General features: G+C 48.4%; 1 protein-coding gene across 2 annotated transcripts; it reads left to right on the top strand.

Annotated features, from left to right (window-relative positions):
• Positions 1 to 887: 887 nt before the first annotated feature.
• LOC133927221 (metal transporter Nramp3-like) lies at positions 888 to 13,111 on the top strand. 2 transcript variants are annotated; one of them, XM_062373577.1, is made up of 14 exons: positions 888 to 1,043; positions 2,004 to 2,166; positions 2,509 to 2,587; positions 2,683 to 2,723; positions 7,986 to 8,064; positions 8,164 to 8,268; positions 8,524 to 8,633; positions 8,885 to 9,066; positions 9,153 to 9,222; positions 9,408 to 9,581; positions 9,924 to 10,028; positions 11,996 to 12,127; positions 12,267 to 12,362; positions 12,451 to 13,003. In XM_062373577.1, exons 2-14 carry the CDS (start codon positions 2,038 to 2,040, stop codon positions 12,799 to 12,801), a joined length of 1,653 nt encoding a protein of 550 aa, XP_062229561.1. In that variant the 5' UTR covers positions 888 to 1,043; positions 2,004 to 2,037; the 3' UTR covers positions 12,802 to 13,003. The 2 variants fall into 2 exon arrangements, with proteins under 2 accessions (XP_062229561.1, XP_062229560.1); XM_062373576.1 differs by lacking the exon at positions 888 to 1,043 and adding an exon at positions 1,077 to 1,396 and having other exon boundaries at positions 12,451 to 13,111.

Here is a 13,111-nt window from a genome sequence, read left to right as displayed (position 1 = left end):
CAAGAAAGCCCCAACAACCCTCAAGAAGCACCCGAAGCCCAGATCAAAAGGCGAAGAACATCACAAACAAGCTCAAGCCAAGCTAGAACACGAGAGCCTCAAGCTCTCTGTAGACAGCTCACCCCTGTAACCAGATACATCCTTGAAGAATTCCCTTCAAGGAGAGATATAACACTCACACAGGAGTAGCGTGTTACGCCCCCGTGCGGCCCGAACCTGTCTAAACCCCGGTGCACCCATCTTTCTTGCACTAGGTCGATCATCTCCCACCACCAGCCACTGCATTTATTTCCGTTCCCATTTATTTTCCGGACAAGCTCGTTCAGGATCATCCCCCGACCGAATCTCTAAAAAGGGGTCTCTCGGTATCCCTGCGACAGGAGTTCATCCTCCGACACCCACGAACTCATATGGGGACGGGGACGAGAAGACGCTCCCCGTCCCCACTCCCTACTATATCCCCGATATCAGATATATATATATTTTTCTTAGTATATAAATATACAAATATTACATTACGTAGAGTAAATAATAAATTACTTTTATTCTTTTTTGTCTAACCTACGATATTTAACCAATCTTGCATTAATTACTCTTGTATACGTCAATAAATTACTTATATACAACGTACGTATTATTAATATATAAAAATAATGAAATATCATTCAATTTTATATTTTTATTGGAGATCCGATCCTCGTAAATTTCTCGCAGGAACGAGGATGAGAAAAATCTTTCCTGAATAATTAAATAGGAATAGAGACGGAGAAGTATTCCTCGACGCGATTAGCCCTGTTGCTATCCTAGACTCCACTCGAGTCAACACGTGCTTGGACTCTTGGACCAGTAGCCGCCCTGCCGCTACCTACGTGGCCGGGCGAAGCAGCAGGAAGGAAGGAAGGGGAGGTCCTACTCCGTGCAGTCCCCATCGTGTCCCGAAACTGAAAGAGAGCGGGAGACGGGGCGGAGACGACGCCTCTGCTCTGCTCTGCCTCAGTTTCCTCTAGTCTCCGCCGCTCGCCTCGCCGAGCCCCGCCCCGCAGGTACGGGCTCCCATTGGGATTCCTTCTTCTCCTCCCGGTCATGCGTTCCGCGCCGCCTCAGATCCGGGCACGGATTCTCCGTTGTGCTACCGTTTTGGCGCGGCTGCAGTGGGTGCACGGTAGTTTCGGTTGAGTTCTGTGATTACTACGGTGATCACGCGAAAGATGAATTTTTTTCTGCCCATGGCCTCGGAGAAAGATTCGATTCTTCTTGGCCCGTTACTTCTATGGCAAATGTATTCATCCACGGAAAATTTCCTCTGGGTTGGCTTTGTGATCTTGGGAATAGTTCTTGGCCCTCAGCTTGGCTTTGTGATCCTGGATCCTCCTCTTTTGGCCGTCAGATTCCTCTGGTAATTATGATTTGATAGTTCGTTTTTCCAGCTAATGGTGTTCGTTGAACTTTCATTTGTGGTGTCCGAGATTGATTGATTCCCTCATGCCACTCCTGACCCTTTCCCACTTTCTCTCTTTGCATGCTCCCTTGCCCGTAGGATTCTATTCCATTGTTTAGCTAGTCTATGGGATAAAGGTTGAGTCTTGCATTTCAATATTACGCACTGTTATTTCTATATTATTGATGCTCCATTGATGATCACACGCTCAAGTGTCTTTACCTCTAGACCGTTCCATTGGCTCAGAGGAATATATGATCGTGTACAAAGTAGGCATCCGGTGTCGTCAGGTTGTTCCATTTGCTGGACCAAGTTAGGCTGAAATTACTACTTTTCAATGCGCACAGTGTTTTCTTTTCTTTTCTTTGATCGACTGTGCTACGGTCTTCTGTTCGTTTATCTTATCTTCTCCTGCTAGTGGCTATGGTTCTTGCTATCCTACTGGAAACTTAATTACACGTTACATCTCCACTAAGCATATTCTTACTACTTACGCACGCAACTAAGGTAGCGTCATCAGAAAGCGTACCTACAAATAACTCCCCTTGCTGCCTTGTCTTTGCAGCACAACAGCCTTAGGCTTCTTGGGAGAGAGTGAGATGAGTAGCCCAATGCAGTGCTCATCACAGCCACAATTTATGACTAGCGTTGGGCGGAATAATTGCTCGAATGGCCCCGGCACACCTCTTATTGAAAGCATAGATGTTGATCAGATTGTTATTCCAGAGGTATGTTATACTTTTTATAACCATCACTTGGTTTTTAAGCGAACAATATGTCACCTTCACAGCTAACATTCAAGCTGACTTGTGAGGCTCACGCTTCCTTTCTCGAGATTATCCTCCCATTTGAATATGTTGTCGTGATGTGTGCTATTTGTAGTTTGTGACCTGATGTGCAGAAAGGATGAAGAATTGAACATTAGTCTCTAATGATAAATAGAGAAAATAATGAACAAGTGAATGATAAACACTAATCTATTCAGGTTGCTTTAATAACTTTTGTATATCTGAATATGATGGCTTCAGATGATGAGGAACTAAATATTGGCTGATTTGTGACATTGGCAGAAAAATGGTTGGAAGAACTTATTCTCATACATAGGGCCTGGATTTCTCGTCTCAATTGCATATATTGATCCTGGCAATTGTAAGATTAAATAGATTCGCTTTCATTCAATTTCAGTGAGTACTTCCTTCCTATATATTTGTACTCTTGACATTTTTTGGGGGTACGTCTTGCAGTTGAGACGGACCTACAGGCTGGAGCACAGTACAAATATGAGGTGCACACTATTTGTATCTCTTTTTTCTAGTTGTGTATTTTTTTTTTCTAGAATACGTAGGAGAGTTGCGCATCTTTGTATTAAGAAGAACAAAATCCGAGATTACACAACGACCTTAAAAGGTCTAATCCTGTAGTAGGTAACTAAGAGAGGAAATTACACGGTAAAGGTCAACTAAAAGGAAACAAGGAACATAACGGTGAAGCAAGTCTTCAGGTTACTGAGCCAAACACACGTAACCTCTCTTTGAGTATGGTAAGGTGCTTAGCCCCGGCACCACACCATCGATCAACGTTGTCCCAGATCAACGCTACCAAGGAGTCCGAAGAGATATGACGGTTGTTGAAGATCACATCGTTATGCAATGGCCAAATCCTCCAACATATCAACAGGGTTAGGGAGTCCAATCCTCTCAGGAAGTCTGTGGCCACCTGTTCCCGAGTATCTGTCCACCAATCAGGGATCAAAGTGTCTGCATCAGGAGTATGGACTCTCAACACTCGCCACCAAATTTCCCTGGCCAAGTAGCAGTGTAATAGAAGATGATATGTGGTCTCCGACAATTGTGAACAATGTGCGCAGGCATCATCGGTTTGAAGGCCATGCCTTCGCCTACATGCCACAATCCAAAGTTTACCGTGAAGTGCAAGCCAACCGAAGAATTTGATCTTCGCTGGTGCCTAAGACCTCCATAACATTGTGGCGCCCCCAAACCGGATGCAGCCATGGAACATAAGGTAATACGCCGAGCCCGTAGAGTATTGCCCGGAAGAAGAACATTTCCAAACAACCCAATCTTCTTTGTTGCTCAGGGTGATGGACTCAAGTTAGCTCCAAAGCTGAGGTATTGGCTTAATGCTGACATGGATAGGGGACCGGCAATATCCTGAATCCATCGCCGGTTGTGTAAAACATCCTCAACCGTTCTGCTCCTGAAAGCTTTCAGGGCAACACACCCGAAGAGCTCGGGAGCCAATAGACGGATAGAGGATCCATGAAGCCAAGCGTCTGTCCAAAAAAATGTGGATTTGCCATTTCCGACCACAAAGGTGGTGGAAGCATCGAACAACGCCACAACCTGCCTCTCATGGTGCATCGGCAGTGCGACCCATGGCTTGGATGGGTTGCACCGCTGCCACCAGATCCATCTCAGGCACAGGGCGAGGCTAGCTAGCCGGAGATTTTGAATGCCAAGGCCACCAAACTCCAACGGACTGCAAACGGTAGACCAAGCAAGGAAATTGCGGCTGTCGGATGAGGATTTCTCCCTAGCCCAAAGGAAGGCTTTCCTAATCTTTTCAACCTCCTTTATCACCCACGGTGGAACCGTAATGGAGAATAGCGTATGGATTGGAGTAGAAGATAACACCGATCTCACGAGAGTGACCCGTCCTAGTTTAGAGATCAATTTGGCTTGCCAAATAGGAAGCCTAGTAGCTACCTTGTCCACCACAGGTTGCAGGTGGTTCTTGCGGAGGCGGCCAATCGTAAGAGGGACTCCTAGATACCAAATTGGGAAAGACGACAAGCCATAGGGGAGATTCTCACTGGCAGTGGATATGTCTTTGTCAGCATAACTTATGGGAACGGCCACACATTTGTCCAATTTTGTTTTGAGCCCACTTATTGTCCCAAAGAACTGGATGATGGCCAAGTGAGCGTGGATATCCCGAGAGGATGGCAACATGAAAAGAACAACGTCATCCACGTAGAGAGAACAACGGCGTAGAATTGAATTGTGTCCCGTGGAATCAAGGATACTAGCCTCGCCTGCCGTCGGAAGGATGCGAGCAAGAGTGTCCATGACCAAAACAAAAAGGAAGGGGAGAGCGAATCGCCTTGCCACAAGCCTCGAGCATGGCCATCTAAAGCTGAATCCCCAAGAACGAAGAACCTCCATGAGGAAAGCCCAGCTCACGGTGTCGACGCTTTCGAAATGTCTAATTTGAACAGGATCTTTGATCTCTTGGTTTTCTTGAGCAAGCACCCAATGGACTGCACCAACTTGAAATTGTCATGAATCGAATGTCCGAAGATGAAAGCACTCTGGCAGCTTGTGATGAGAGTGCTTAGTCACGGAACAAGCCGAAGAGCCAGGGTCTTGGTAATTATCTTACCAACGCTGTGAATGAGGCTAATTGGGCGAAAGTCCGATCGCGACGAGGCTTCATCCTTCTTCGGGATTAGAGTGATGAAGGTGTTGTTGAGATGATCAAGGCCTCTCCGGTGACCCATGGTGAAAGCACAAATGGCAAGAGATACGTCATTGTCGATAACCGGCCAGGCAACCCGACAGAACTCCGTCGTAAACCCGTCTAGGCCTGAGGCCTTGTTGAGAGGCATCCTTCTAATAGCCCGGAGGATCTCCGCCTCACAAAAAGGCGGGTTCAGCGCCTGCAAATCTGTCAGCGCAATGCCTAGGCCAAGAAGGTCAATGCAGAATTCACGAGGAGAAGCACCGCCAAGGATGGAGCTGAAATGGCTAAACAACATTTCTTCCATTTCCGGATGAGAGTAGACCATGCCGTCAGTCGTGGCAAGAGGAGATGTGATTCTTATGCGCATGAAAGTTGGCATAGGATTGAAACGGCCTAGTGTTTGCGTCACCATCCCGGAGCCAAGCCACCTTGGAACGGCATGAACGATTGTACGTTCGAGGGAAGCGAGGCCAAGGCACATAACCTTGAGATGTTTGCGTAACTCGGATTCAACTGTCGAGGCCAATGCGCTGCTTGGAGCATCGCCTAGTAGAAGAAGCGGATGAGCGGTCCCTACAGCCCGTGAAAGGTGTTTATGCTAGGGTTGACGGGCTTTGAGTCGACGGGCGAGGAGGAGAGCAGCCCACTTCAAACCCCAGGCCCGTGGGGAGGGGAGAGGAAACCTTGCGCCTTGTGTGACCACCAGCAACACATGTGCGACGACGTCTCGAGTACACCAACTTGACATTGTGAGACATCGCGATCTAAACTCTAGTAGGGATGTGCATCCTGACACGGGACAGGGCTTTGTCGGTCATAGGGTCGTGGTCCCGAGGCGAGGCAAGGTCACGGGTGTAGGAGGAGACCACAACGGGGTCTTGCGCCCCTGTTTGCGACAGCACGCGGTTGCAACCATTGGCGGAGACAAGTGAGGGAATCTTCCCTTGGTAGCTGCGCCATTGAAGGAACCAAAGGAGATAGGCACGGAAGCCAAGGATGGATGGAGAACACCATCCACCCAACGAACACCGTGACCTTGGCCACTGGCCGGCGGAGGTGGACGCCCAACAACCGTGTTAGGTAACGGCAAGAACGACATTTGCCTCCCATGCAGAATACCTGAGCGACTCATGCCACTGGCGGTGGGGCTGTCCCCATCTCCATCGACCGAAGGAACAAAGCCGTCGTTGCTGGAGGACGGAGGGCGAAACTAAGCCAAGGACACGAGCCGAATGGTGACGTTGAAATGAAACGTCCTCTTCTCAATAGTGTACGGCGGGAGGTTGCCGAAGATCTACTGGAGGAGAGGATCCTCGTAACAAAAGGCGCAATCGAGCTCCGTAACCTCCATGGTGACCTCGCTGGGGATGTTTTGTGGCCAGTCACACCAAGCAACAACACGGAGGGCGACAAGGTCCGATCGCTCCGCCATGGCGATGTCATCGTCAAGACGCTCAACCCAACAGTGACACCCGAAGAGGAGCTGAGCCGTGGAAACCGACCAAGTGTAAGACGGAACGCCTTGAAGAGCGATGACAAGCCGGTAACCCAAGACCCCGACAGACGCGTAGGACAAACGTGTCCAAGGGCGGAAGAACCACACCGCTTCCGAATGCATAGGTTGGCCGCTGGCAGCAAGAATGGCATCCCATGCGGATTGAGACCGGCAAAGGATCAAGAAGTTATCTGGGAAGAAAGACTTGATGCTGAAATCCTCGATAGGGACGCCAAGGCCTCCCGAGATGAAGCTGCACAAATGACTTGCCTGGAGATCCAACCTAGCACGGTCCGCGTACGCAAGGAGTGCCCACCGTAGACGACCTTCCTCCGCAGCGAAGGCGTCTGACCAGGGGACAACGCAGCGTCCAGCCACTGCAGAGGCTCGGACAGCAACCTCCTGGGACGAGGTCTGAGAGGCAGTAGCATTGAAACCATACGCTAGGTGGCTCAGCGGTGACGGGTGGACCAAGGCTGTCGGAGGGGAGGACGGCGGGGTAGGACCCCACGTCGTTGACCCTGAGGGAGCGGAGGACAACCGAGAGCATTGCTGCCCCGACACGACGGAGTGGGTTGGGGTTTGGACCCTAGCCACTGAGCCAGTCAGCGTGGAGTCGGCAGTTAGAGAGAGCTAAAGGATCTGACGACGATGGCTGAACACCTCAGACCCTGTGTTGCTAGCCCGAGGACGTTTGCGGTCTTTGGTGTGATGGCGAAAGCCCCAGCAACGGAAGCACCTGGGAGGGAAACGACATGCCGCCTGTCGGTGCATCCAGGATAGACAGTTTAGGCACCGGCCGTCGAGGGTGGCAGGCAGGCTGCGCTTAGGTGGTGGGGAAGGGTTGTGTGCAGGACCGCCCCGCAGCCTCCTAAGGTGCCGACGACCAGTGATGAGCATCCAGCCGGCATCTTGGACATGACCCGACCCGACAGAGGAAGTCGGAGGGGGAGGGTGGGAGTGACCAACTGGGAGGGGAGGCACGACAGACCCATTGGCGGTGGCCGAAGCCATGCCGCAAGATGGCACCAGGTGCCCGGTCAACTCATCGGAAAGGACGCCCTTCCCCTTGCCCTCAGCCGGCAGCCAGCCCGAGGTGCGGAACAAAGCAGGGGAGGGAGGCGGGAGCAGCGATGAGCGCTCGGCCAAGGAGGCCGAAAGTGGGGTGTCATGTAGCGACCGCTGCACCTTCGATCTACTCGCAGAGCTCGCGCCAGGGCAGAAGGGGGGGGGGAGCGAGAGGAGATAGGGGGGAGGAGGTCACCGGGATAGGGGCTGGGCTGGTGGCCATCAGGACCGGGGAAGGAGGGGTAGGCGAACGGGGAAGGGTGGATGCCGAGCTCGGGGTGAGCATCGGCGGCGGGGAGGGGGGAGGAGAGCGCGCCATCCTAGTCCTCCATTAGGATTGTTGCCTCCCTGCACAGAAGGTTACCTAGTCTTTCTGTGTATTGTTTTACTTTTTTGGTTTCATATGCCTACCCTATCTACTATAGATTGAACTCCTGTCATCCAGTTATATCTCATGCTTATCTCTAACTAAGAATTATGATCATCCTGTTCTGTTTGCAGCTTCTTTGGATCATACTTATTGCGTCCTGTGCTGCTCTTGTTATTCAATCACTTGCAGCCAGGCTAGGGGTTGTGACAGGTTGGTATTATGACCCACGTGGCACCTATCTTTTGTTAATTCATTATTACTTTGCATGAGAGCACTGCTGATCGTTTGTGGAATTTCTCTAAATTATAGGGAAACATCTTGCTGAGCATTGCAGGGCCGAATATCCCAAGGTCACAAATTTCATCTTATGGATTCTTGCAGAACTTGCTGTTGTTGCATGTGACATTCCTGAAGGTATTGAAACCTGTATATTTCAGCTTCTTTTGCATGTTTTGCATTTTTGCAGTAAGCACAGAGTTACGTGGATTGTACGGTTCAGCCATTTGGTAAAACTGCAGATGGTGTAATACTAATTCTAAACCAGACATGAGTTTCTTATGTGGAAAATGTCCCTTAAACTGGCAAATTACACAACCGATACTTCTTGCTTTTTTGTTGAATTTTCCTGATAATGTCTGATCAGCTAAGGCAGTTGTTTACTCTTTGCAGTAATTGGAACTGCTTTTGCTCTGAACATGCTGTTCAAAATCCCATTATGGTGTGGTGTTCTAATAACTGGTCTCAGCACTCTAATGCTCTTATTACTACAACAATATGGGGTAAGGAAACGTCCTATTACTGTTCATAAAATTCCTGATCAGTTATTGTTTCCTAAGCTTCTTTTGTTTGAAATATCTAGGAGGTATGCCTGTTCCCTCTTGTGATATAACAGAAGTACCACTTAAATCAGCTTTGTTAGCACAGAGTTTGAATGAGAAGATCATCAGAACAATTGCATTAGTTAACACGCAGCATTTGTATCTGTCTTGTTCATCGAATCGCTCATATTGCATTTTTTTTTCTGGTGCAGGTTCGTAAGCTGGAATTTCTGATTGCTTTTCTGGTATTCTTAATAGCAACTTGTTTCTTAGTTGAACTTGGGTATTCTAAACCGAATTCTTCAGAAGTTGTGAGGGGCCTTTTTGTTCCTGAACTTAAAGGAAATGGGGCTATAGGCCTTGCTATCTCATTACTTGGTGCTATGGTGATGCCGTAAGCTTCTTGTCTATCTGTTTGTTTCCAAACATTTAGTTTTCAACACAAGACCTTTTTTCATTTATCTTCTATAAAAATTGCAGGCATAATCTTTTTCTGCACTCAGCATTGGTATTATCGAGAAAAGTGCCGCGGTCGGTTCATGGGATTAAAGTAACATCTAATTCTCCTTACTAATGTTCTATTCCTATTTTCATTTATTCTTGATATGGTATCCTGTGTGTGCCAAATTTCTCAATACCATTCAGTACGTTGAGAAGATGTAATATCAAGTGTGCAGAAGACATAAGACTCATGATTCAACATCTATTTACTTCCAGCAATCCACTTTCTCGCAGGAGGCTTGCAGATTCTATATGATAGAAAGTGCATTTGCCCTCACAGTGGCTTTTCTCATCAACATTTCTATCATATCTGTTAGTGGTGCTGTCTGCGGTTCAGGTAAGTTGAACCCTGAAGATCAGGCAAACTGCAGTGATTTGGATCTGAACAAGGCTTCATTTTTGTTAAAGGTTGGTCAAGAAATTTCACAGTCTTCATATTATTATTAAATGGAATTACTGGATAAATTGTTTTTTGTCTAGAACTTCGAATTTTTTACTAAGATTTATCTCTCTCTCTCTCTCTCTCTCTCTCTCTCTCTCTCTCTCTCTGGACAAGGACAGAAGCTCTGCCTCATTCCATTATTAGAAAAGGAGAAAATATAAACACCAACCCATGGGCAAAATCACTTCTTATACACCCACTAGGCAGATTTTACTGCTTCTGCATAGAGCTCACATCAGTTCTCAAATGTTCTTTATCAAGTCTAAATATCCTTTGTTGTAGATCTTCTGATCCCACATTTTTTTCAGAATGTCCTTGGAAACTGGAGCTCAAAGTTGTTTGCAGTTGCCTTGTTGGCATCCGGTCAGAGTTCTACAATTACGGGAACCTATGCTGGACAATACGTCATGCAGGTTTGTAGACCTTCTACCAAAATTTAATCTTAATTTGCAAGTTGAATTGTGGACTATTTTGGAACGCATAAAATATTGATAGCCTCTTTAATGTTGACCGGAGGTGCTTGTTTGCAACATTTAGTAGTTTGGTTGAGCTGTTATATAGGTAAAGTATTGGAAATAAATAAGTACGAAAACCTTGGGTTTGCATCAGGAAAAGGAGAAAGCTTGGGGTGCCTCCATTGCAGTCCTGCCCTCCCAGGTTCTCCAGGCCAGTATGGTTGTGGAGAAAATGGACAGGTAGGGGGTAAGCTCAGGGCGCCACCATTGTTAATGTCCCATATTATGCTAGATAGGCTGCTAGCTGCTTGCCGGTATCTCAGAATATGGCTGAGAGGGGCCCTGACCGCTGGCTCTCCTGACCCCGAGCCGTCGCGCTCTTGTGGTGACTCAGGGGTTTCCCACCGCCGCCACTCCGCTCCCCCCACTCGGATCCGACAAGGCCGCCGCCGCCAAGGCCAGCCGGCAACGGCGGCCGCGGCCACCCCCTCCTCTCTCCCTCTCCCCCCTCTGTTCCCCCTCCCCCACCTCCCCTCCCCTCCCTCCCCGTGCCCCTTTTGTTCGATGCGCTCGTGCGGGCAGATCTGTCAGTTTTGGTTGCTGCTCTGGTCGGATCTGCGTTGTTCATCGCTAGATCCACCCTTCCGGTCGGATCCACGCGGAGGCCTGTGCGTCTGCTCACCTCTTGCCGTCGGTTTGCTGTTCCTCGGCTTCGGGGTGGGTTGTGGGCTCTATGCGGCTGCTCGGATGTTGGTAGTGGCCTGGTTGCCATCTTGTCGGCTCTGCCGCCGGTAGGGCTGCTACCTGGCGGTCCTAGCCTGGCCTTTGGTCGACCATGGCGCACCGTGCAGGCGGCAACTGACCTTTGGCGAGTTGCTTGCCGGTCTCGGTGCTCCGTGCGGTGGCCATCCTTTGTTGTTGCAACCCAGCGGCCATGCTGTGTGTCCTTGCGGGCCCCAGTCGTCTCTGCTTGGTGGATGCGTTGCTCGGGCCGTTGTGCTGTGTGCTACTCCCTTGCAGGTGTTGGTCTGGTCGACCTGTCGAGCCTTGAGTTCTTGGGTTGTTCCGTTGTAGTGGGGATTTGTGGGCGAAAGCCCTGGCTAGCGCCATGCCACTGCCGCCGGCGGTGACGCCCGTGGGCATCATTTCCTCCATGGAGACGCCGTGTCGAAGTTTCCCCCTAGGATCTCTCCGGGTGAAAACCCTGTCCGGCTTCCCAAACGAGCAACGACGGTCCCTTGACCGCTTCTTTCCTAAAGGTGTCGTTTCGGAGAATCCCTCTGCCTTTGTCGTTGCATCTAGCGGATCTCCTTGCAGGGCATTCCATCCTCCGTTGTTGTCTACCCCTTTGCCTGATCCTCCTATTCGGTGGGGCTATCCTACACCATTTTGGCGCTTCGCGGCAGTGGACATGCTCTTATGTCCCAGAACAGTGGACATGCTCCGACGTCGCAGAACCCCGTCTGTAGGGTTGTTCTGATCGAGATGCTAGCTGGGCTTTGTTGCTGCGGGGTTGCGTCGTTTGGTGTGCGTGTCGCTTCTGTGGTTTCTAGGTTGTATGCTGCTTAACCGAACCTTTGTCATCTGGTTGTTTAGGGGATTTGGGGTTTCTTTCTTTCTTCCTTGTCTTACACGGGTGCTGGACTCCGCGGGTTGTAGTATTGTGTTTGTTAAGGTTTTGGGTCCAATTTCTCTTATAAATTGGGTCATTTTTTTCTTAATACAATGACGCGTAGCTCTCCTACGTGTTCGAGAGAAAAAAATAATATAGCTGAGATTGTCTTATTTATTTAAAAAATGTTGGCCTTGTAAAAGGAAAAACAACATAGCATTCCAGATATATGAAATTTCATCTACTACAGACTGTTTAACCTTTACTTACATCTACTGCAGACTATCTTACCTTTACTCGCCTCTTAATCTAGGGATTTTTAGATCTTCGGATGACACCCTGGATACGGAATCTTCTAACTAGGTCCTTGGCAATTCTGCCAAGTTTGATTGTATCAATAATTGGTGGTTCCTCAGCTGCTGGCAAGTTGATTATCATTGCTTCGGTAATCACTAAACTTCACTGTTCTAATATGTTAAACTTAAAAACAATGTTTCTGTTCTATTCTATTTAATTTCATTGCACATGTCAGTTCGATTGCTCAGTTTCGTATATGTACTAATGCCTCACTCCATGTTGTGCAGATGATACTATCATTTGGACTTCCTTTTGCCCTAGTTCCACTCCTTAAATTCACCAGTAGCAAAACAAAGATGGGGCAGCACAAAAATTCAATATGCGTAAGTCGTTTGTCACAGAATTGGAAATATGCAACAATTTTGCAGAGGTGTCATTACGAGGCATCTAACTTGACATTTAATGATGCAGACTGCTGTGCTAACATGGGTGATCGGTTTGTTTATTGTCCTCATCAACACCTACTTCCTGATAACAAGCTTCGTCAGATTGCTCCTTCACAGTGGGATGTCCACTGTCTCCCAAGTATTTTCCGGAATATTTGGATTCCTTGGCATGCTCATATACATAACCGCGATCCTTTACCTCGTTTTCCGGAAGAACAGGAAGTCCACCCTTCCATTACTAGAGAGCGATTCTGAGCTTGCGGTAGCAGGCCACAGCACAGGCGCTGGAGCAGAAGGTTCTTTGGGCCATTTGCCCCGGGAGGACATCTCGAGCATGCAACTTCCTCAGCAGCGTGCAGCGTCTGATCTGGATTAGACAACATCAGCCAGGAAAATAAATATGGCCTTTTTTACGATGATATAGTACTAGCTACACTGCTTACACATTAGGTACATCAAGGATTAGCATAGATCATCCTAGTGATGCTAATACAGGAGGATGGATATCTGTGACACCAAACAAAGGGGGCAAACACTTGTTAGCACCCGTTTGGAAAGCGAGAATTTCCCCATGTTCCTGTTGGAATCGAATGTGAAATTCCTGCATGTCAAACAAAGCATTAGTGTGTAAAAGACTTGCTGAATTTTCGGCTTTTTTTAAGAAAAAAGAGAATATTTATGCCGAA

The sequence above is a fragment of the Phragmites australis genome, chromosome 8 (genome assembly GCF_958298935.1).
Source record: "Phragmites australis chromosome 8, lpPhrAust1.1, whole genome shotgun sequence".
NCBI lineage: Eukaryota > Viridiplantae > Streptophyta > Magnoliopsida > Poales > Poaceae > Phragmites > Phragmites australis.
This window is presented reverse-complemented; position numbering and strand designations above follow the sequence as displayed.